Raw genomic sequence first — 21,980 nt, 5'->3', positions numbered from 1 at the left:
CTTATTTCAGGCAAGTAGTATGTACCTAGATTAGATTTCTTATCTACCAATTTACCTATTTAGTAGTATTGCTGGCCTTAATTTCCCCGTATGTACTTGGCTCTGTACTCCTAGGAAAAGTTATATATTGAGACAATCCTGCCTTCAAGGGACCCTTTTATAAGGTGACCATTTATGGTATGCTGGGCAATCCATACCATGTTGGTTATTTCCCTCCTGAGCATTACATACTGTGGATTCACTAATTTGGGTTAAGAGTACTGTCTGGGACAGTTTAATGTCATGTTCTTCGTTCTCTCAGTCCTGTTTTAATTGTTCCAAAAGATTGCTATTTGACCTTTAGGTAAGGAAGACTGTAGAAGGAAATGAATTATCTTGTTACCTATATCCTTATAAAGAAGATGGGGGGGGCCAGGAGTGGTGTCTCATGCCTGTAATCCCAGCATTTTGGGAGGTTGAGGCAGGAGGATCACTTGAGACCAAGAGTTCGAGACTGTCCTGGACAACATAGCAAGACATTGTCTCTACCTGTCCCGCCAACCCCAAATTAGCTGAGTGTAGTGGTACATGCCTGTGGTCTTACCTATTCAGGAGACTGTGGCAGGAGTCCAGGAGTTCTAGGCTGCAGTAAGCCATGATTGTGCCACTATACCCCAGTCTGGGTGACAGAGCAACACCCTGTTCTATTGAAAAAGAAAAAGAAGAAGCCAGAGGGACTCAAGTGTGGCGTGAAGGTCTCCACAAATATCCTGCCTGGCTCTTAGTTCTAATCAGGTTTTCTTTAGCTGGCCAGACACATAGATGCTTGGCACAGAGGGAGGTGAGGGAGGAATGCAAATGTGTAGAGAGGCCAGGTAGCCTAGCTAGTAAAGTGCAGTGAATTGTTTACTAACCTTTGGGAAATAAATTGCATGTAAACTGTTGTGTATCTCATATAGACCTTTGTGTATATAGTTTCAAGATGAATTTTATTAAATTATTTTCATAACTTCCCTATGCAATCATTGAAGTTAACTTGAAATATTTACTTCCAGAATCATTCTTATAGTCACTCTCACGGAATGAAGAAGAGGTCTTCTGGTTCTCATAAAGACCCACTGGTTAGTTCTGTTGTGTCTCATATCACAATTCACAAAGTCCTGTTAGGAACTTAAGGATTATGATTATGATTGCTTTGGTGTGCTACTAGGGCATTATTGAAACTTGATAATCTGCTGAAACATGATTTATCAGAAATTTAAAAATAATTTTGTTTTCATTTGCAAGTTTTAGTATTAACATATGCAAACCCCAGCAGGCAGAGTTAGTATTATATCACAAGAAGCTCATTAACAAGTATTTTCATTTATGAATTGTCCTTTGGAATATACCTGAAGAATAGGTTTAGTAACATTCTCATCCTTATTTTAGGAATTTGAATTGATTTAGTTGTGGTATTATGGGCAGTAACTAAACTCACAAATAGGTTTCATTCTAAAAGTTTGTGTTTTGGGAACTTGGAATGCATTTTCTCATTTCTACAATAAATATGTAATGGCAAAGTTTCCATACTAGCTTGCTGAAAACTCGTTAATCTATAATGTAATTAAACTGCAGAATTAATATACTCTTTATTCTAGTCACTTTGCAAAACAACATTTCTTTTTTCTTTTTCTTTTGTTCTTTTTTTTTTTTTTTTTGTGAGTTGGAGTCTCGCTCCCAGGCTAGAGTGCATGGTGCAATCTTGGCTCACTGCAACCTCTACCTCCAAGGTTCAAGCGATTCTCCTGCCTCAGCCTCCCAAGTAGCTGGGATTACAGGCATGTGCCACTATTCCTGGCTAATTTTTGTGTTTTTGTAGAGACGGGGTTTTGCCATGTTGGCCGGATGATCCTCCCGCCTCAGCCTCCCAGAGTGCTGGGATTACAGGCATGAGCCACAGTGCCTGGCCGCTAAACAAATTTCTGTGAGGAAAGGAATGTCTCCAGAATGCCCACTTGGTACATTGGGAACACCCATTTCCTGTTAGGTTGCAACAGTACTGACAAAGGAAGTTCAGTCCCAACTCTTTGCGAATTCAGGGTTCCCATGGGTTGGATGGGGAGAGGGTTGGAAGGCTTTGGTTGGTAGAAGGAAGGAGAGAAGGGAGAATGTAATGGGGAGGACATTAACGAGAGGCCCTGGAAGGTAAGGTCTTGGGATCTCTGGGGAAAGGTGAGCCTTAGTGCCTAGTTGAGGGTGTGAGTTGGGAGTGAAGAGTGGTGTGGGAAGGCAGGGCTAGGGGTGGTAGGGGTGGGTGAGAGTAGGGGTATCCTCAACTGCAGTGTCAACACTGGTGGAGTCTTTAAATCAGAGATTGCCTAAATTTGCTTAACCTTGAGTAAAAAAGATGGCTAGAGAAGTTGGGAAGGGAATTTTATAGATGGTTTTCTCTCCCTCAGTTAGCTATAATGTATACTATTATTGTTTATTTTGTGCATTGTATAAATGAACCTGCCATAGTGTTTTAGATCAAACCATATTTATTGTACTCTTTCTTTCGTTTTGGTAATTTGTCAGTTTATTTTGACAAGTAATGGGACTAGGAAATGTTTGGAACCATATACATAGCTCTTTAACCACTTCTGTGGCTTTGCCAGATGGATTGTAAAACTGGTAATTTTTCAGTGGTCCAGGAGTGTTCAAGGACATTCTTAAGAATGGCAGGAGAGTAAATTGTTTTCATTTCATTTTGTCTGAGAGTGTATTGTCTTGTTTTTAAATTTAAAAAGTTAGTAATGTCTTTGTTTTAGGGGCTTGAAATAATTGTTACTTTGACTTAATGTGATACGATGATTTAAAAACATTATTTTGGAGAAGGGATTTGGTAATACCATATTTTGCCTTTGTGTGTTCAGTTTTACCTTTGTGTGTTGTTAGGTTATTAACATTTAACCTAAGAAAAATGTGTTTAATTTTGCTTTTTGCAGAGTGGCCTCTACTTTGACCAGAGAAACTATAGCAGTCTTAGACATAGCAAACCCACCTCTGCCTACTACACTCGGGTTTGTCTAAAGTTTTTTGGCTTTATGTGTTTTCTAATCTCCCAGTTTTGCATTTTGACTAGCTGTAACTAATCTATAAATGGCTACGTATATACTAGTTTTTGGTAACTGAATTTATGTAGTCTGTGGGAGTCTCTTTAAACAACGGGAACTATTGAATCATCATGTTTATAAATCAGTACCATTAAAAATTTTTTTAAATGAAAATATTTAAATGTACAAAAAAGTTCAAAGAATAATATAGTGAATATCACATACTTGTCATTTAGATTATGTAATTCATTATATTTCCTTTCTCACGTAAGTATCTATTTGTCCCTCTAACCATCAATTCATCTTAGTTTTTGATACATTTCAAAATAAGTCGTAAGCTTCCATATACTTCAGAGTGGGTACCCTTTTAAAAAAGCTTACATATAAAAATGTAAACTACATGTGGCATGAGAAGAATGTAATTATTTAATGTTAGAATCTCCTTTTTTTTAAAGACATTTGACACATCATACATTTAAGACACATTAAATGTATGGCACACAGTACATTTAAAATAGTTTTGTTTAAAAAACCTGCACACACAACTTAAGTACTCTTATTTTCATCTCTGATTGGATTTGGTGAAAAGAACTTGAAAAGTATGTCCTCAGATGACATCAGGAAAAGCAAGATTTAATTCCTTTAAAAACATGCTGTGTCCTTTTAGTGCATGGATTCATTGACTAGTACAATTTATCTAATTCAACTAAGGCACTTTGTCCATGGCTTGTTTTGAAGAACAGATTTTCTAATCTATTTGGAAAAGAGTGTTTGTAGTGCTGACTTGGAGCTTATTTATCTGGTTCTCCAAAAATCAGTCTAAGCCAATTAGGAGTTGGTCATAAAATCACTGAAAATATCATAGGAACTGGGTGAGTGGGATGTGGCCACTGTTTGCCACACTCCCAGTGCCATGGCCCTCTTTCCCTCAGTGTTTTCTTACTTACCATTCCATATCCTAACAATAATGCTTAAAGACCAGTAGGACATAAACATATTTATAATTTATAGAAAACTGTTCCAACTGTTTTTCTTTCTTATCCCTTACAATTGATATTCAAAACAATTTCTAATGACTTAAGTTTTTCTTATTTCTTGTGTTTCTTAACTACCTTAAGCATTCAGGAATTGCTAATGAATTATGGAGTATAAAATCATAAACTTAAATCCTCTGTATTCGTGATGGTGAGACCAATTCATCTTTGTTTTTGTTTTTGCTTATTTATTTTGTTTTTGTCTCTTAGCAGTCTTCTTCCCTGTACAGTGACCCTCTGGCAACATATAAGAGTGACAGGGTTAGTACTTTCTGAGGAATTTTCTGCCTTCAGAGCTACCAGTTGCTTTTTTTCGGGTTTAATAATGCACTTTTTTCTTAGGCCTCTTCTACTGCAAATTCTGGTCTGCTGAGAAGTGCCAGTCTGGTTTGTATTTTCCTCTTCCAGTGTGTGCACTGCTGGTGGGGTCAATGTCATGGTGCTAACTCTATGGCTTGACAGCTTTTCTCCAAAATAGTTAAGGACACATGATTTTAATGTCATGTATACTTCAGATTGTGCTGCCTGTGCTTAAAATATAAAACTTTAGGGTATTAAAAATGAGCATATTCCCTTCACAGAGGGCTGTTGGTAGCCCTTGCTTAGAATCAGTTTTTTCATAGAGAAGATAGATTTGCTTGAGTCCCACTACACTCACATACTTTTGTGAGATGGCTGCTTATGGAAAGGATATTGTTTTTCTTTGGGACAGTTATGATCTTGGCCTCTGATACTAGGATCTACTAAAGCAAGCTGACTAGAACAGTAAAAGCAATAGCTCTGTGTAATGTGTGAGCTGTGAATTTGTTGCTTTCAAGCTGTTTGTTGTGTTGTGGCCTGTTCTAGTGGACTGGGATCCTGAGGTTTTATAACTTAGTTTTATTGTTGTAGTGGGCAAAATACTCTTTGTACCTCAGTTTCCTTTCCTGCTCTGTTTCCTCTTTTGAGGAAGTCCATTTATACATGTTAATTCTCCCAGTTTCATAACATGATGGTGAAAGAAAATACTGTAACCAGGGGTAGTTTTTTAAAAAATGAAGTGTAAGGTTGATAGCAATTTATGCATATAAATGAGTATTACCCCCTTCAGGGTTTTCACTTTGGGAAGCTATATACTTATATTATTCTCCAAAACTTTTTTGGTACCGAATATTGTGAAAACATTAAGTCATTTTCAAAACAACCTTGATGCTAAATAGCTAAGTAATACTTCCTTTGTTCCTTAGGCATCATTGTACAATGGTGGATTATATAACCCTTATGGTTCTCGAACTGTAAGTCTAAGTAGGGGAAGGTGGTGAGGAGGAGGGAAATGTGGGTGGGCACAGTTTACTTTCAAAGAAAAGTCAAAATTAAAAAAAAAAAGAATACACAAAGGAAAAGTTATTTAATCTGATCTCTAATTACTCTCTAAGCTGTGATCAAGTCATTCAGCTAGCCATTTGTGACTCTCACCCAAGCCATGATAAAATGCCTGCTGGAAATCATGGCTTCAAGTATTAGGGAAATACATAGAACAACCACTTTTCTTGTTCATTAGTTCCTCCTGAAGAAGTTCAGAGCAGCACTTCTCAGGGCATCCCCTTCTTCTTCTCTCCCTCTAGCCAAGGGCTGGTAGATCTTGAGGATGGGGATGAGGTAGAGTTCTAGGCCACTGAATAATAGTTAACTTTATCTTGAGAACCAGGGGCAAGTTAGGTCCATGGTCCCTAATGTATTCTTATTAGAAAAATGAGGTGTTCATTGTTGTAAAACCTTTCTTCTTGAAAACTTTATAGCCATCTGAATGCAGTTATTACTCATCAAGAACAAGTTCAGCCCGAAGCAGTCCAGTGGTGAGCTGTCTAGTCTCTGCATGCTTTGTAGAAATTTTTGATTGTTGCATTAATCTGTACTGACTGTTTAGAATATTGAGGATATGGTGTGATTCACTTTGTTGTGTACGGATTAGGTGTTCCCTTAGTACATAAACTCAAGCACCAATTTGTCCTAATAATTGGTGATTTCTCTATAAATGTGACTTAGCATGTAATTTCTTAAACGAGTCTCTAACCAGTGCCATTATATTTTTTTAAGTTTTTATATTTAATTTTCATTTGTGTAGAACTTCTTGTCTTTCAGTGGTGATAATTCAGTGTATAGGTTGACTATCCTGTGTTTCTCCTTTCCATCTTTACATTCTGCACATTCAGCCATTTCACCTGCTTGCCAGCACTTCTATCAGTGCAGTGAAAGGAGAAGAAATAAAACAAACTGATTAAAAAAAAAATTATACAAAAGACAAAACTGGGACAATTATAATTACCTAATTTTTCTGGAGTATTTTTTAAAATTTGTAAAAATAATATTAGTTAAGGAAAATTCAAAGTAAAATTCCCCAGACCCCTCCTTCCCCATTTTCCTTCCCCAAATGTAATCTCTGTTCTTCAATAACCTTTCATAGATATTTTATGCATATATGAGTGCTCTTTATTTTGAGTGCAAATAGGTTCATATTACATACTGCTATTTTCTTTGTTTAAAGTAGTTTTCTGTATCAGCACCTATAAATAAATTTCATTCTTTCTTTTTTTGATAAAATTTTAAACAAGTAAGCTGTGTCCCTTAGTTTTTCTACTTCATGTCTCTTAGAGATAGTTTCATATTAGCATATTCTTTTTAATGGCAATATATTCCGTTACTGCGTAAGTATACATTTTAAAAGTCATTTCCTGGCGGAGCACGGTGGCTCACACCTATAATCCCAGCACTTTGGGAGGCCGAGGCGGGCAGAGCACCTGAGGTCGGGGGTTCAAGACCAGCCTGACCAACATGGTGAAACCCCACCTCTACTAAAAATACACAGTTAGCCGGGCGTGGTGGCACATACCTGTAATCCCAGCTACTTGGGAGGCTGAGGCAGGAGAATCGCTTGAACCCCGGAGGCGGAGGCTGCGGTGAGCCAAGATCATGCCATTGCACTCCAGCCTGGGCAACAAGAGCAAAACTCCATCTCCGGTGAGCCAAGATCGTGCCATTGCACTCCAGCCTGGGCAACAAGAGCAAAACTCCATCTCAAAAAAAAATAAAAAAATAAAAAGTCATTTCTCTGTGATAGACATTAGATTGTCATATTTTTGCTACTATAGACACTTATACAATGACCATTCTTATCCAAGTATATTTTTGTATATTTACGTGGGTAAATCTGCAAGGTAAATTGTGAATCATGAAATGATGGGGTCAAAGAGGATATGCATTTAAATTATGATGTAAATTACCATGTTGTCTGCCAAAAGGACTGTACTGGTTTACATTCCCAATGGCAAATGATGACTTACGAGCTACCTTGTTATCCTTGATAATGTCAAAACTAGAGAAATAATTAAAGCAGTTTTTTAAAGGACATCAAAGGTTAATTTGTGAAGTGGAATAGGTGAGCTATATGGGTTTTCTTTTACATATGTGTTTGTCTCAGTTCTACCATTTCCAAGTGGCACTGCTTAAAAATGCCACTGCTGTATTTAACAAAAGTTACACAGGGATGTTTAAGAAGGTAAGAACTTTTTTCACATAAGAAGGAAGTTTACTTCTAACCTACCCTGTAATAAAATTTCACTTGGCAATTATTGGACCTAGTAGCATTTTTAGTTTCCTGAGTGTGGTGGTCACTTGCAAATAAAATTTGATTTTATACACATACACACATAATTTTTAAAAATTTAATACGTATATATTTTTCTTTAGAGACAGAGTCTCGCTCTGTCACCCAGTCTCTGAAGTGCAGTGGCACGATTTTGGCTTACTGCAGCCTCCACCTTCCAGGTTCAAGCAATTCTCCCACCTCAGCCTCCCAAGTTTCACCATGTTGGCCAGGCTGGTCTCAAACTTCGACCTCAGGTGGTCCACCCACCTCGGCCTCCCAAAGTGCTGGGATTACAGGCATGAGCCACCGTGCCTGGCCTAATTATAATTTTTATTTAGAGAGGGTAGCTTTCTGTGTGGCCCTGCTAGATTCGAACTCTGGGGCTCAAGTAATCCTCCTGCCTCAGCCTCCTCAGTAGCTGGGACTGCAGGTATGTATTACTGTACGCAGCTTATATTTTCATTCACTTGTAGGATTTTATCCTTATAGGCTGGCTAGATCCTATTTCATTTGCAGGTTGGGGTCAGAATAACTATTTTAGTGATGCCAGAATGTTTTCTTAGTGATGTTAGAATGGAGATAAACTACACATACTGAAGATGAGTCTTTGGCTGGTAAAGCAAGAAGATGACAGAGCCATGTAGGGTGATGTTAGCAACATCTCCACTAGTTGCATAGTAATGAATAAAGGAAAATAAGAACCATCACTTTGTTGTCCCTGTTGTAGGAATTTCTGTCATTGACTTACATTGTTTCACTTTAAAATATTCTTTTATTTTCTCTCTCAAGCAAAAACATTAAGTATATTTATTGACCCCTGATAGGATTCCAAAGGGCCCAGAGGTTTAAAAGTATGAAATCCCTAGTTGGTTTCAGTTGGCTTACTTATGCACCTCCCCTTCTTTAATTTTTTGAGATGGAGTCTTGCTCTGTTACCCAGGCTGAAGTGCAGTGGCATAATCTCGGCTCACTGCAACCTTTGCCTTCTAGATTCCAGCGATTCTCCTGCCTCAGCCTCCCGAGTAGCTGGTATTACAGGCATCTGCCACCATGCCTGGCTAATTTTTGTATTTTTAGTAGAGACGGGGTTTCACCATGTTGGTCAGGTTTGTCTTGAACTCCTGACCTCAAGCAATCCACCCGCCTTGGCCTCCCAAAGTGCTGGGATTACAGGCGTGAGCCACCACACCTGGCTTTCTTTAATTTAACTTAAATAAAAGGTAAGGTTTTACTTTATTTGTGCTTTTTGGAAATCTCTCCTGATTTTTAATAGCAGTTTATTATGCCTTGTACCAGCTTTTCTATTAATATATAGGGTGCACAATAGATTATACCAATTATGCTGCTTATATCATTATTCGTATGCATCTCAAAATCTTCCTTAATGTGCTTATAATGAGGTAACACCATAGCAAAATTGCATCTTTGTCATTATCTGCATTTAATATCTATAGTTTACCAATGATGACACCGCAAGCATTGTGTCTTCTGGTCGTGCCAGTCGTGGACAAAGGGAGAGTGTGGTGAGCGTGATTTGCATGCAGATAAATAAGATGAGTTTTAAATAACAACAATGCATGCTCATGTGAAATCTGTTGGAAAGTGAAATTTGCATTTGACAATAAGAGCATTTTCTTCAAATTTAGTTATATAAATAATTTGCCTTATAAAACCTGTTGAGAACACACATTCTCTGTGGGCTGTGCAAACTTTCATTAATAACTTGTCTTTTTACATCTCTTAGGAGTGAGTCATTATTTGAAAAGTTTTTACTTGTTATTCTTTGTTGCTGTTTTATGCACATACATGTGTGTGCAGTTCACCAAAGACAAATTTCTTCAGCAAAATTAATGTTTCCATATTGTATAAAACTCATAACTATGGATTACAAATCATGTTACCATTAATTGCTTTCTATATTGTTGTATTTACATTTAACCGATGTTTATCCATCTGTTAAGACCTGTAATCCAGGCACGGTGGCTCATGCTTTTAATCCCAGCTACTTGGGAGACTGAGGTGGGAGGATTGCTTGAGCCCAGGAGTTTGAGCCTGCAGTGAGCTATGACTGCATCACTGCACTCCAGCGTGGTTAGCAAAATGAGCCTCTGCCTCTCAAAAAAAAAAAAAAAAAAAGCTGGTGAATTTAAGAATTGCTGATGACAAAATTTAAAAATTCTAGTCTTAGACATTCAATTGGGTAATAATTGTAGAGGGAACAAATAGCTCTGTTAGAATACAAATGATATAATTTCAGGTTATTCTTTAATGAAGCTGGAAATTTTACAAAAAACTGATGACATTTTAGTTATATTTAAGAAATTGGTGGCCGGGCGCGGTGGCTCAAGCCTGTAATCCCAGCACTTTGGGAGGCCGAGACGGGCGGATCACGAGGTCAGGAGTTCGAGACCATCCTGGCTAACACGGTGAAACCCTGTCTCTACTAAAAAATACAAAAGCTAGCCGGGCGAGGTGGCTGGTGCCTGTAGCCCCAGCTACTCAGGAGGCTGAGGCAGGAGAATGGCGTAAACCCGGAAGGCGGAGCTTGCAGTGAGCTGAGATCCGGCCACTGCACTCCAGCCTGGGCGACAGAGTGAGACTCCGTCTCAAAAAAAAAAAAAAAAAAAGAAACTGGTTTGGAAAATACATTGTTGAGGATGGTATGTCAGCTTAGAGCTAGAATAAAGAGCATAAGAGGCTGTAATTCCTTAAAGAAAAATAGACCATTTAACATGAGTTACATTATGTGAAAGATTATAAACCCGAGTTTTCATAGAGAAGGGGAACATTAAATGTTGGAGAGATTTGTTACCAAAATTCACTTATTTAAAGCAGTTGTAGTTCCTTAAGCAAACCAGCTAATGATCATGCTTACAACTGAAGGAGGAATATTTGCCACAATACCTAAAAACACCTTGGAACGCAGTGGAGTGGAAAGGGCAGGGACTCTAAATAATGATGCTTGGGCTTGCATCCACTTCTACTACCTATTAGTGTGTAAATGGCAGTGTCTTTATTTGTACATTGGGGATGTTAATACTACTGCCTTTGTAGGTAAGCTTAATATATGGATTAAATGGAATACTATGTAGAAAATACCTATCAAAATTCTCAGATAGGTGCCAATAAATATTAGTATCTATAAATGCAAGTTATATTATTATTACTGTGAATAAAAATACCATTGCTTGATTGTATTGGTCCTTAGCAAAACTTCATACTTGTAAGCCTGTTTTATCTCTGTGGAGGGGCTTCTGAATTCCCTTCCTTGAGAAATATTTTAAAGCAAGGCAAACAGTCAGCTGAAGTAAGGAATAGATGATGAATGAGGTAAAAAAAAAAAAAAAAAAAAAAAAAAAAAAAATCACTTACTTTAAAATTAAATAAATGTTTGTGGAGTGCCTGTTACATTCAAAGCCCTGTGTTGAGTGCTGGGAATACTATTTTAAGCCAGTCAGACTAGATTTCTGACTTTATGCATAGAGTTTATATCCTAGTGAAAGAGATGGAAAATAAGCTAGTAAAGAAAGAAAAAGAAAGAAATGTCAGGGAGTGTGAAGAGAACAGGTAATGTGATAGGGAATATGGAGGGGCCAGTATGTATGTGGGTGACCCTTTGGATGGGGTGATTAGAGATGCTTCTTTGAGAAACTGACCATTGAGCTGAGACCTGAAATGTGAGGAGCCAGTTACTTGAAGAGCTGGGAGAGGAGCATTCTAGGCCAGTGCCAAGGCCTAAGGTGAGGGAGAACTGGTGTGTTTGGGGAACCAAAAAGAGGCCAGTATAGTTCATTTCCTTCTTTATTTTGTCCTACATTTCCTGGTCTTTGGGAATATAAAAAAGAGGGAACTGTGTAAACTGAGAAAAGGTGCAGTAAACACCCTGTGAATAATTCTGCATTCAGCATATATATTCTTAACAGAATTGATAGCTATAATGAATTATAAATTTTGAGAATTATAGTAGAGGTAGATACTAACCTTGAAATGCTTCTGTTCAGGGTGATGAATATCTTAAACATGAGAGATTTGCTGGTCCTCAGGAAGTAAATGTTCTCTGTAGCATAGGACTCTAGTTAAGATGAGTAAAAAAGCTGATTGTAGAGCTGTGATTTCATTTAGGAACCCCTTTATTTTTTTGAGTAGGTTAATTGCAGCAGTTGCCTTATTTTATTTCTTGATACTTTATCACACATCAAAATTTTAAAAAGACTTTCTCTAATTGGCCAATGTTCTTATTTCTTTCTTTCTTTTTTTCTTAACTTTTAAAGCATCTCATTTTTTTTTTTTTCTGACCGAAAGGTTTCTGCCGCTGATTATTTCAGTCGCTCCAATCGTAGGGGAAGTGTTGTCTCCGAGGTGGATGACATCAGTATCCCAGATTTGTCCAGCGTGAGTGTATTGCATGGGGTGGTTGGTTATGTTGTCCCAGGCTTGTGACTAACAGCTAATATGTTAGCTATTTTATAATAAAAGTGGGAACTTGATCTATTGTCTTAAGAAATATTTGTTTGGGCCGGGCACAGTGGCTCACGCTTGTAATTCCAGCACTTTGAGAGACCAAAGCAGGTAGATCACCTGAGGTCAGGAGTTCGAGACCAGCCTGACCAACGTGGTAAAACCCTATCTGTACTAAAAATACAAAAAAATTAGCTGTGTGTGGGGCTCACACCTGTAGTCCCAGCTACTCTGGAGGCTGAGGCAGGAGAATTGCTTGAACCCAGGAGGTGGAGGTTGCAGTGAGCCAAGACCACGCCACTGCACTGTATCCTGGCAACAGAGTGAGACTTCATCTCAAAAAAAAAAAACAAAGAAAGAAAGAATTGTTTGAACATGTTAAAATCAAATACATTTGCTCTGTTTTGGAATGTATTTATTAATATGTCCCTTTTTAAAAAAACTTTTCCCCTCTGTGGAAAATCTCCACATAGAACCCATCAGCATCTGCAACAATTATCAATATTTTGCCAATTTAGTTTCATTGATTTCTTCCCCCTTCCCTCCTTTTTCCCTGAATTATTGTAAAGCAAATTCCACGTCATGTCATTTCTCAATAAATAGTTCAATATGTATCTGTAACTGAATATGTTTTCAGATCTCTTATATCATTATCATCACTAATGAAATAAGTAATTCCTTAGTATCATCTAATACCTAACCCTTATTCAGACATTCCTTATTGGTTAAAAAAATTATTTTCCTTTTTGATTTTAGTGAATCTATAAAGTGATAGGTAGACTTAGAAAGTTGAATAATGAAATATACCACTTAGTAAAGTGTCACTAATTTGTACTAACCAGGAAGAATCTGAATATATTTTAAATATTTGGATTATGGCATTGTTGTGAAGAAGTGTGCCTATCCATTGCTTCCATATTCATCAGGAACTGAATTTAGGAAAGGTTGTCCTTGAGGCATTTGTCTTAATGAAGGAACTCCAGCCAACAACTTAGGATCTACCTGCGCATCTCAAAATAACAGCCTGATTATCTCTCTGATGCTTCTCCTCTTGCTGGCTTTGTGTTGTTTTGCCCATGGACCAAGGCTATACTGACTGTACTGATTGTCAAGCACTTTGGAGGGGGTGAGAGGTGGCATTTTTCTTTCTTTCTTTCTTCTTCTTTTTTTTTTTCTTGGTGACAGGATTGAGACCTGTTGCCCAGGCTGGAGTGCAGCAGCGTGATCACGGCTCTCTGCAGCTTCAAATTCCTGGGCTCAAGTGATCCTCCCGCCTCAACCTCCGAAGTAGCTGGGACTACAAGCGTGTGTCATCATGCCCAGCTAATTTTTATATTTTTTGTAGAGCCAGGGTTTTGCTGTCTTGCCTAGGCTGGTCTCGAATTCCTGACCTCAAGCAATCCACCTGCCTCAGCCTCCCAAAGTGTTGGGATTATAGGCGTGAGCCATCACTTCTGGCCAACATTTCTTTTTTTTTTGAGACAAAGTCTCACTCTGTCGCCTAGGCTGGCATGCAGTGGCACGATTTCGGCTCACTACAACCCCCACCCTCCGAGTTCAAGCGATTCTCCTGCCTCAGCCTCCCAAGTAGTTGGGATTACAGGCACCTGCCACTGCGCCTGGCTAATTTTTTGTATTTTTAGTAGAGACGGGATTTCACCATCTTGGCCAGGCTGGTCTTGAACTCCTAACCTCATGATCCACCCGCCTCAACCTCCCAAAATGCTGAGATTACATGCATGAGCCACTGCACCCAGCCAACATTTCTTAATAGAAACATTAGACAGTAGTTTTTAAATGAAGAAATAATTATTTATAATTAGCATTTCACTGATGGTATTTAAATAGCGATTTCTGAACTATTTTAATTCTAGAAGATAATTTTATGTGTGGTTCTTAAGCATTCCAGATCATTGGTTCTCAAATCTGGCTATACAACAGTATCATCTTGGTGTGGGTCTAATCAATAACTCTCTCTGCATACAAAGTTAGAAGACTGGTTTCCAAGTCATTCCCCTGAAATATTGCCCTTATTATTAAATTGGCTAGTAATCCCCTTTTTTCCCCTGTAAGTATGGACAATTAAACTTATTGTTTACATCTGTTCTCTTAAAAACTGAATTCTGTCAGCCTCTTAATTTATAATATCTGAATTAATAGTTATGTCTTCCTTACATTTATTTTGTGATGATTTACTGTAGTAATTACATATAAATGAAAATGCTGACAGTTTAAAAAATCTCCCCCTGCCCCTACTAGTTAACTATAACTCTTTAACATAAGGAAAAAGTTCTCTAGAGCAGGGATTTACAAATCTGGCTAACCCCTGTTATTTTATAGTCTGTAAGCCACTGGTTTATTTACATGTATGTGTGTATCCACACATACAGATGCACACATATGTATACATACATATACATACATATATACATACATACATATACATACATATATACATACATATATATATGTATATACATACATATATATACACGTTTAAAGAGACAGGGTCTTGATCTGTCTCGCAGGCTGGAGTACAGTGGAGCCATCATAGCTCACTGCAGTCTCAAACTCTTGGGCTCAAGTGACCTTCCTGCCTCAGTCTCTCAAAGCGCTGGGATTACAGGCAATTTGTGTATTTTTAAATGGTTATATATAAGTACCTTATCCTTAGTTTTGCCTCCTGGCAAAGCATACAGTATTTTGGGGCCTCTCTCTGGAGCAAGTAACTTTCTCTAGTAGTATTTCTTTTAAAGAGTATGCTGTAGTCCAGCTCATCTTGTAGATGAATACAAAGGGGACTTCATGTTGGTAGACCTCCCTTCCCTCCCACTTTCAAAAAAAGATGACCTGGAAATATTTCAACATGAAATATGATTTTTAAATGCTGGCAACGAATTCAGAATTTTAAAAGACATTTTCTGATTACCTCATTGTGTACCAAATATGTTTGTAGGCTGATAGTTTATAACTTCTGAGCTAGGAGGTGCTGAGAAAGGGTGCCAGGTCATGATTCTGCAAGCCTATGTAATATTTTTGGTGGCTCTAGCCTCTAATTTTCTTCTGCATTGGCTTTGTTTCTGTTTTGTAAGTCAGGCTACAATAAAGCAAACAAATGTAAATGTGTTTTAATTAAAACTGAGATTTTGCTGATTGTTAATAATTAAACCCATTTCTAAATGGAATCCTTAGCCAGTTTTGCTTTAGGAAGTTGTTAAAATTGATTGATGTCTTCCCTTCTGTGGTTGTGGAATCAGGTATTTTTTCAAACAATTTTTGAGTAGCTTTATCAAGTTAGTATATATATAAATTAGAAATTAACAAAGGATCAAGACCCAATGACTGCATTGAAGAAACTGCACTGTAAATACTTTATTAAACTACAGTTTTACACGTTAATATATTAAATATGATTAAATTTTATTCCGTTTAAAGAGCTTTTTTCTGGATCTGGCAGACTCTGGATCATCATTATGAACATTAGCTTGTTATTGCATTGCAGCCACGTAGAACTCTTGGCTGTTGGATCCTATTGGGCTTTTAGAATACCAAGTTTCCTAGGTTTTTGTCTAAATGGAAGACAGCACGCAATATAGTACAAGTCTCAGAAGTGAGAACTGACCAAGTTAGTGTAGCCAAAATAAGAGAACTGTGACATGGTTGCTTTGGGTAATTTTTGCTGGCTTGACAGTCTCTGAGGTTTGATGGGTGATCAGTTTGGGTTGTGACAGTTGGGATCTCTCAGAAGACAGTGAAAGCAGTAGAGTCATCATTGTGATGGATTAGTTCATGATGCATCCTCTAAAATGTAAGATTATTCTAGGGACAGTCTGTTAAAAACTGGGTGAGTTTGGAGGTCATTTTTGTGAGAAGTGGGTTTGAGGAAGGATTTCAAATAAGCTTAGAAGACTTTTAATTTTGAATGCTACGTGCTTTTCTCTTTAACACGTTAGCAGAAAAGAGTTGGAAAATACTCAGGAAAATAAGGCAGTTTATTCAAATATAATATTTCTTTCATCTTGAAGAATAATACATTAAATATTGGGCAATGCAGTATAGATGTGTAAAAGGATTATTCCTTTTTATGGCAATAATTGGCAATATAGTATTTAAAAACAAATTTCAGGACAGGCATGGTGGCTCATGCATATAATCCCAGCACTTTGGGAGGCTGAGGCAGGCGGATCACTTGAGGTCAGGATTTTGAGACCAGCCTGGCCAACATGGTGAAACCCCATCTCTTCTAAAAATACAAAAAAAATTAGCCGGGCATGATGATGGGTGCCTATCGTCCCAGTTACTTGGGAGGCTGAGGCAAGGAGAGTAGCTTGAACCTGGGACGCAGAGGTTGCAGTGAGCCAAGATTGCACCATTGCACTCCAGCCTGGGTGACAGAGTGAGACTCTGTCTCAAAAAAAAAAAAAAAAAAAAAAAAAAAAAAAAAAAACATTTCAATCGCGGTCACTACCTGCTTTGAAACATTTATATGTTGTTTTAAAAATCAAAATGAACTAAAATTAGTTTTCAGAGTTTTACAGCATGAAGTAACAAAGAGTTAAATGTCTAAAAATAGTGTTTATATTACTGACATAATACTATAATCATAATGAAGAATATTTATAAACATAAGTGTGGGTAATAGAAAGAACACTAAAAACTTTCAAATATGTGGAAGTTAGGGTGAAGTCATCTGAGTAGAGCCAGAAATGATATTTCATGTTTTAATAATTAACTGAGAAATGTTTTCAGATCTCTTCTCTAGATTGGGCCTAGAAGGTTTGTGTCAGAGTTGGTGTTATTTTCATTTAGTTACATCCCTATGTGCCTTTTTTCTCCTAGTCATAATTGAAATAGCATATATATTCAGGTAAACAATACGAACACTGAATTGAAAATTTACAAAACTAAGGGTTGGATTCAGCTCTGCAACCTTCAGCAAAATCTTTCACCTCTCAATGTCTTTTTCCTTAGCTGTAAAATTCAGGGTTTGGACTAGATTTTTAAGGTACCTCCCTTCTTGAAACACTGTCTGAAACAACCTTAAGGCCTCTCAGCAGAAGATAGGTTAACTTAATTATGGCCAGTTGAGATAACAGGCTACTATGAAGCTGTTTAAAATAAATGAGGGAAGTCTATTAGTATAGATGGGGTACGATTTATTCATTCATCCAACAAAGTTTGAGCCCTTCTGTGTGCCAGACACTATTCTTGATAGTAGGAGTACAGAAAAGAACATACTGATATAGAGCTTACATTTTAGAAAGACAACAGACAATAAATAAATGGATAAATACCATAGTGTCAGGGAGTGCTAAATGCTATGAAGAAAGATGAAGTACTTTCTCAAATCTCTGAGACTTGGTAAGGGGAAAAAGAAGGTGTAGAACATGTATGGGACACTTACTATAATTTTTTAAAGACTTTGTGATTGGTTGCTATTAGAGAGTGGTGGTCAGGGTATGGCATGGTAGGGAGAGAGCCCTACTCATACCCGTTTGTGCTGTTTGATTTTTTTTTAGTCACATGTGCATGTATTACTGAAAAAACAAAAAATCCTTGATGTGGGGAAAAATATTTTGGTGACATATTTAACATGCTTTAATCCAATCTGAACTTTCTTGACTGAGCATACTAGTCTTTATCTATGTATCCTGTGTCCTAATAATGCTTAGAAATAAAGGTTTATCGCTTTTGGTTTTATCAGACTTTTCTTTTTGATATGTACAAGGTTTTTTTGTATTAACATTTGCAGTGCTAAAACTTTTTATATGTAGCCTTCTTTAATGTGTTTTAAATACCTTAAACAGAAAATTTACCCAAAATTCTAAACTTTTGAGTAAACATAGATTGCTTACTCAGTATCTTCCTTAGGATAAAATTAAAGTTGCTGACATTTTATCTTATGTTATAACTGGAATTTTTATTTCATTTAATTTGTTTTTTAGTTTTTTAGGATACCCCTCAAACATCATTGAACTGGAAAACTCAAGATCAATTTTCCTCCTAAAAAAAAAAATCCAACTTGCCAAGCATCATTTCCTGAATTTTTATCTTTGTTCTTTAGTCTAGTTGGATGAAATCTCGACAAACAGTCATGCTGAAAATTAAAAAGAGTGAGTAATGTAAATTCCTAAGGAAATTCTCAAAGGCAATTAAACTTTGCTATCTGTAACTTGTTCATTATTTATTTTACAAACAATTTGGTTCTGATGTAGCCGCTTTCCTCCTTTATCTATTTCCTGTCCTTGACCCAAAATTCCTTCGAAGTTAAATCATGTGAGGCCCTGGGAAGAGAAAAGGCACTGCATTTTATTTCCTTGAATGTCACCTCTTTAGCTTTTGGCCACTCATTTGATTTTCATTCCTCTGGAAATTGATCCTGAGAAGAAGCCAGTAAACACTGAAAATGAAGTTTCTTTAGGAATGGTGTTGGCAAACTCTGAGATGTTTTTTCCTTTTATATATAAATTGTTTCTTGAAGTAAAATAACTCCTTTCTAGAATTTGCTTTGTGTTAAAGTCTCTTCTGAAAGTATTTTTAGAAAGTCAGGGAGATGATTTATCAAGATTAATTTTATGCTATACCCAAGAAAAATTAGCTCTGTCCAGTAGAAATGTAATGCAAGCCACAAATGGAAACTTATATGTAAGTTTAAATTTTCTGGTAGCCACATTTTAAAAGTAAAAAAGCAGGTAAAATTAATTTAGGTAGTGCATTTTATTTAATCCAGATATCCAAACTATTTCAACATATAATCAATATAAAATTACTAGACCAGACTAGGTAGCTCATGCCTGTAATCCCAACACTTTGGGAGGCCAAGGTGGGTGTATCACTTGGCCAGTCATGGTTTTGCATGCCTGTCGTCCCAGCTACTCCTCAGTCTGAGAGGCTAAGGCAGGAAAATTGCGTGAATCTGGGAGGTAGAGGTTGCAGTGAGCTGAGATCGTGCCACTGCACTCCAGCCTGGGCAACAGAGGGAGACTCCACCTCAAAATAAATAAATAAAAATAATAAATATAAAATTATTAATGAGATATATTTCATTCGTTTTTCTACACTATGCCTTCAGAATCTGGGATGTATCCTATACGCAACTCTCAATTTGGACTAACCACATTTCAAGTGTTAGTAGCTGCATGTGGCTAATCGCAAGTATATTGGACAGCACAGATTCATGCAGTTTATTAATCAATAGCATAATCTCACGTTTAAATGAATTTTGGGAAGAACAGTCTACATTCATAGTGATATCCAGTGTTGCTGCTCTCCGCTACAAATAGTATCTTCATCTTTATCAACTCAACACAGTATTAGAGAAAGAAGAGATTGATAAGCAGTTCAGAAATTAAAAAGGGGAAGTACTGATTAGCGTATCAGTTATAAAATTCTAAAACTGCTTTAAGTTAATCTGATGTCCTCACTTCAGTACTGTTTACAGGATAGCAAAGATAAACTTAGAAAATAACCCTCATAAAAACTATTTTCTTTGTGGTTATGATGAATTATAGATTTTAATGAGGTATTTGTGTTCATGAAATTTTGCTTAGTATGCTTGGGCCCTTCTCTGGATACCTGGATACCTGCAAAGCCAATCTAAATTGACCATTGATTACACATGGTAATTTCTTCATCTGAAGCCCACATCTTCCCCCAACCACCCTGCCCTGTTTTAGTTTTCACTGCAAACATATTTTAAAGAAATGAGCCTTAAAAGGGTCATATTTCTCTTTCTAGCCTTCATCTCGAAATTCTGCCTCAGCAACAACCCCTCTAAGTGGAAACTCATCCAGACGAGGAAGTGGGGACACCAGCAGCTTAATAGATCCAGACACCTCATTAAGTGAATTGCGGGTAAACTGAAGTTTTTGGTTTTCTTTTTAAAAGCAGTTTTTTGACTTCTTGGTAATATACTGGAACTTTTAACCTTTAATGTGACTTAGTAGAAAGAAGGAATATGATTTCTTTATTAAAAAATAAGTACGGTACAAAAGTGTGACTCAGGTGTTTCAGAGCTTGAAAGGAAGGAGATGAGTTAATTCTCTTTTCTGTCCTCTTTCCTGAAAATTTGATGGTGTTGGAATTTCTGCTAATTTACAGATGCCAGAAAAAACCACTTTGTAATGTATGTAAAATTAATTCTCTCAGAAACAACTGGCCATGTTTTAAATGGAAAATATGTGTGTGTACAAAGAACTAGATTGTGGGAATTATTAGTCTTTTGAGCCTTGATGGTATTCAGCTGCTTGAACATAGTTATCTCTCAATTTTTCATAGTAATAGAAGTGTAATAATATTTGGGTAACAGAAATACCTGAGATAATGAAAAGCTAATTTGACTCATTAATTAAGTCTCCATCTTTATTAACCCCTTTACTTAGAAAAAGAGTACTTTAAAATATATATATTTTATTTGCTGAACCTGCTATTTGTGAAGCAAGGGGTAGTAAGAGAAATTGTATATTCGTTCATTCAAGATTTATTGAGCACTTGGCCTTGGAGATTTAAGAGGCAAAATACATTCTGGCCTTCAGGATTTCCCTGTTTCATAGGGAAGACAAACTGATACAAACCAATAAAACCAGGTGGTGTTATACAATAGTAGTAGCAAGAATGGGGCTGTTAAGGTAGTTCAAAAAAGCGTGATCTAAATTGGACCAGGAGAACAGATAACAAAAGGCTTTTCAGAAAAGACGAACTCTGAGCTAAGGTTTGAAGGAAAAATAAAAATTAACCAAGTAAAGAAATTGAAGGGGAAAGGCTTTCTCAAAGAGATGCATTCAGAGAACCCAGAAAACTACCTGTATAGCAAAGTTGCCAGAGGGTAGGATGAGAAGTGAAGAATAGTAGCATGTAAGAGAGAAGGCTGGAAAAGTAGTGGGGGGCCAAATCACAAAGCATCTTGTATGCTAGCCTGAAACGAATTCAGTTTTACCCTGACAACTATGGGATCTAACTAGGAGAGCAATACTATCTGCTTTACATTCTTAAAAAATAACTTGATCACAGTCAGAGGAAACATTGCAGGCCAGAAGAGCAATTACCCTGTGGTTCAACAATGAGGATGAGGTGAGCAAGTCAAAACTGCAAGGGGAGAAAATGTGATAAACTTGCTCTGGAGTGAATACAAGAGACTGGGAATTGGTTGGGCAATAGGTAGGGAGAGAGAAATTTAAGAAAAGGTTTTTAGCTTTCTTTTGAAGGTGAGATCGATTATTATTTTCTTTGGTTGGGTTGAGCCAGTAGAGAGAAGATGAAGGTTGAGGAAGGAGAGGGGTAACTGACAGATCAAAGTGCCTGAGTGGGTGAGAGGAGAGTCCAGGACTCAGATGGATGAGCTTGCCTGGACTGGAGGTCCCCTCTTCACTGGAGGGGAGGTAGAGGACAGGTGGTGACTGAGATTGTAGGTAGGGGCTCATCTGAGTGCAGTAGTGTTTACAAGTAATTGACCACAAGCAGTTATAGATTTATTTGTTCCTTCTCCACCTTCATTGCTTCACTTGACTAGCCTTTAAAAAAAAATTCGTCACCCCTGTAATCCCAGGACTTTGGGAGGCTGAGGCAGATGCATCACGAGGTCAGGAGTTTGAGACCAGCCTGGCCAACATAGTGAAACCTTGTCTGTACTAAAAATACAAAAAATTAGCTGGGCGTGGTGGTAGGCACCTGTAGTCACAGTTACTTGGGAGGCTGAGGCAGGGGAATTGCTTGAACCCAGAAGCGGAGGTTGCAGTGAGCTGAGATCGTGCCATTGCACTCCAGCCTGGGCGACAGTGCGAGACTCTATCTCAAAAAAAAAAAAGAAAA

At 37.4% G+C, this 21,980-nt stretch overlaps 1 protein-coding gene across 1 annotated transcript in view; it reads left to right on the top strand.

The window, feature by feature from the left end:
- Positions 1-21,980, top strand: part of LRRFIP2 (LRR binding FLII interacting protein 2) — a 135,152-nt gene that overhangs the window by 70,451 nt on the left and 42,721 nt on the right. The window contains exons 9-17 of the mRNA XM_017865726.1: positions 1,035-1,100; positions 2,949-3,023; positions 4,301-4,351; positions 4,433-4,477; positions 5,317-5,364; positions 5,869-5,925; positions 9,170-9,238; positions 12,018-12,152; positions 19,911-20,027. Of these exons, the coding sequence (XP_017721215.1) occupies positions 1,035-1,100; positions 2,949-3,023; positions 4,301-4,351; positions 4,433-4,477; positions 5,317-5,364; positions 5,869-5,925; positions 9,170-9,238; positions 12,018-12,152; positions 19,911-20,027 (663 nt within the window). The remainder of the gene's footprint in view (positions 1-1,034; positions 1,101-2,948; positions 3,024-4,300; positions 4,352-4,432; positions 4,478-5,316; positions 5,365-5,868; positions 5,926-9,169; positions 9,239-12,017; positions 12,153-19,910; positions 20,028-21,980) is intronic.

This window comes from Rhinopithecus bieti, unplaced genomic scaffold (genome assembly GCF_001698545.2).
Source record: "Rhinopithecus bieti isolate Rb0 unplaced genomic scaffold, ASM169854v2 scaffold_2432, whole genome shotgun sequence".
In the NCBI taxonomy this organism is placed as follows: domain Eukaryota; kingdom Metazoa; phylum Chordata; class Mammalia; order Primates; family Cercopithecidae; genus Rhinopithecus; species Rhinopithecus bieti.
Note: the sequence above shows the minus strand (reverse complement) of the source record. Positions and strands in the feature narration are given on the sequence as shown.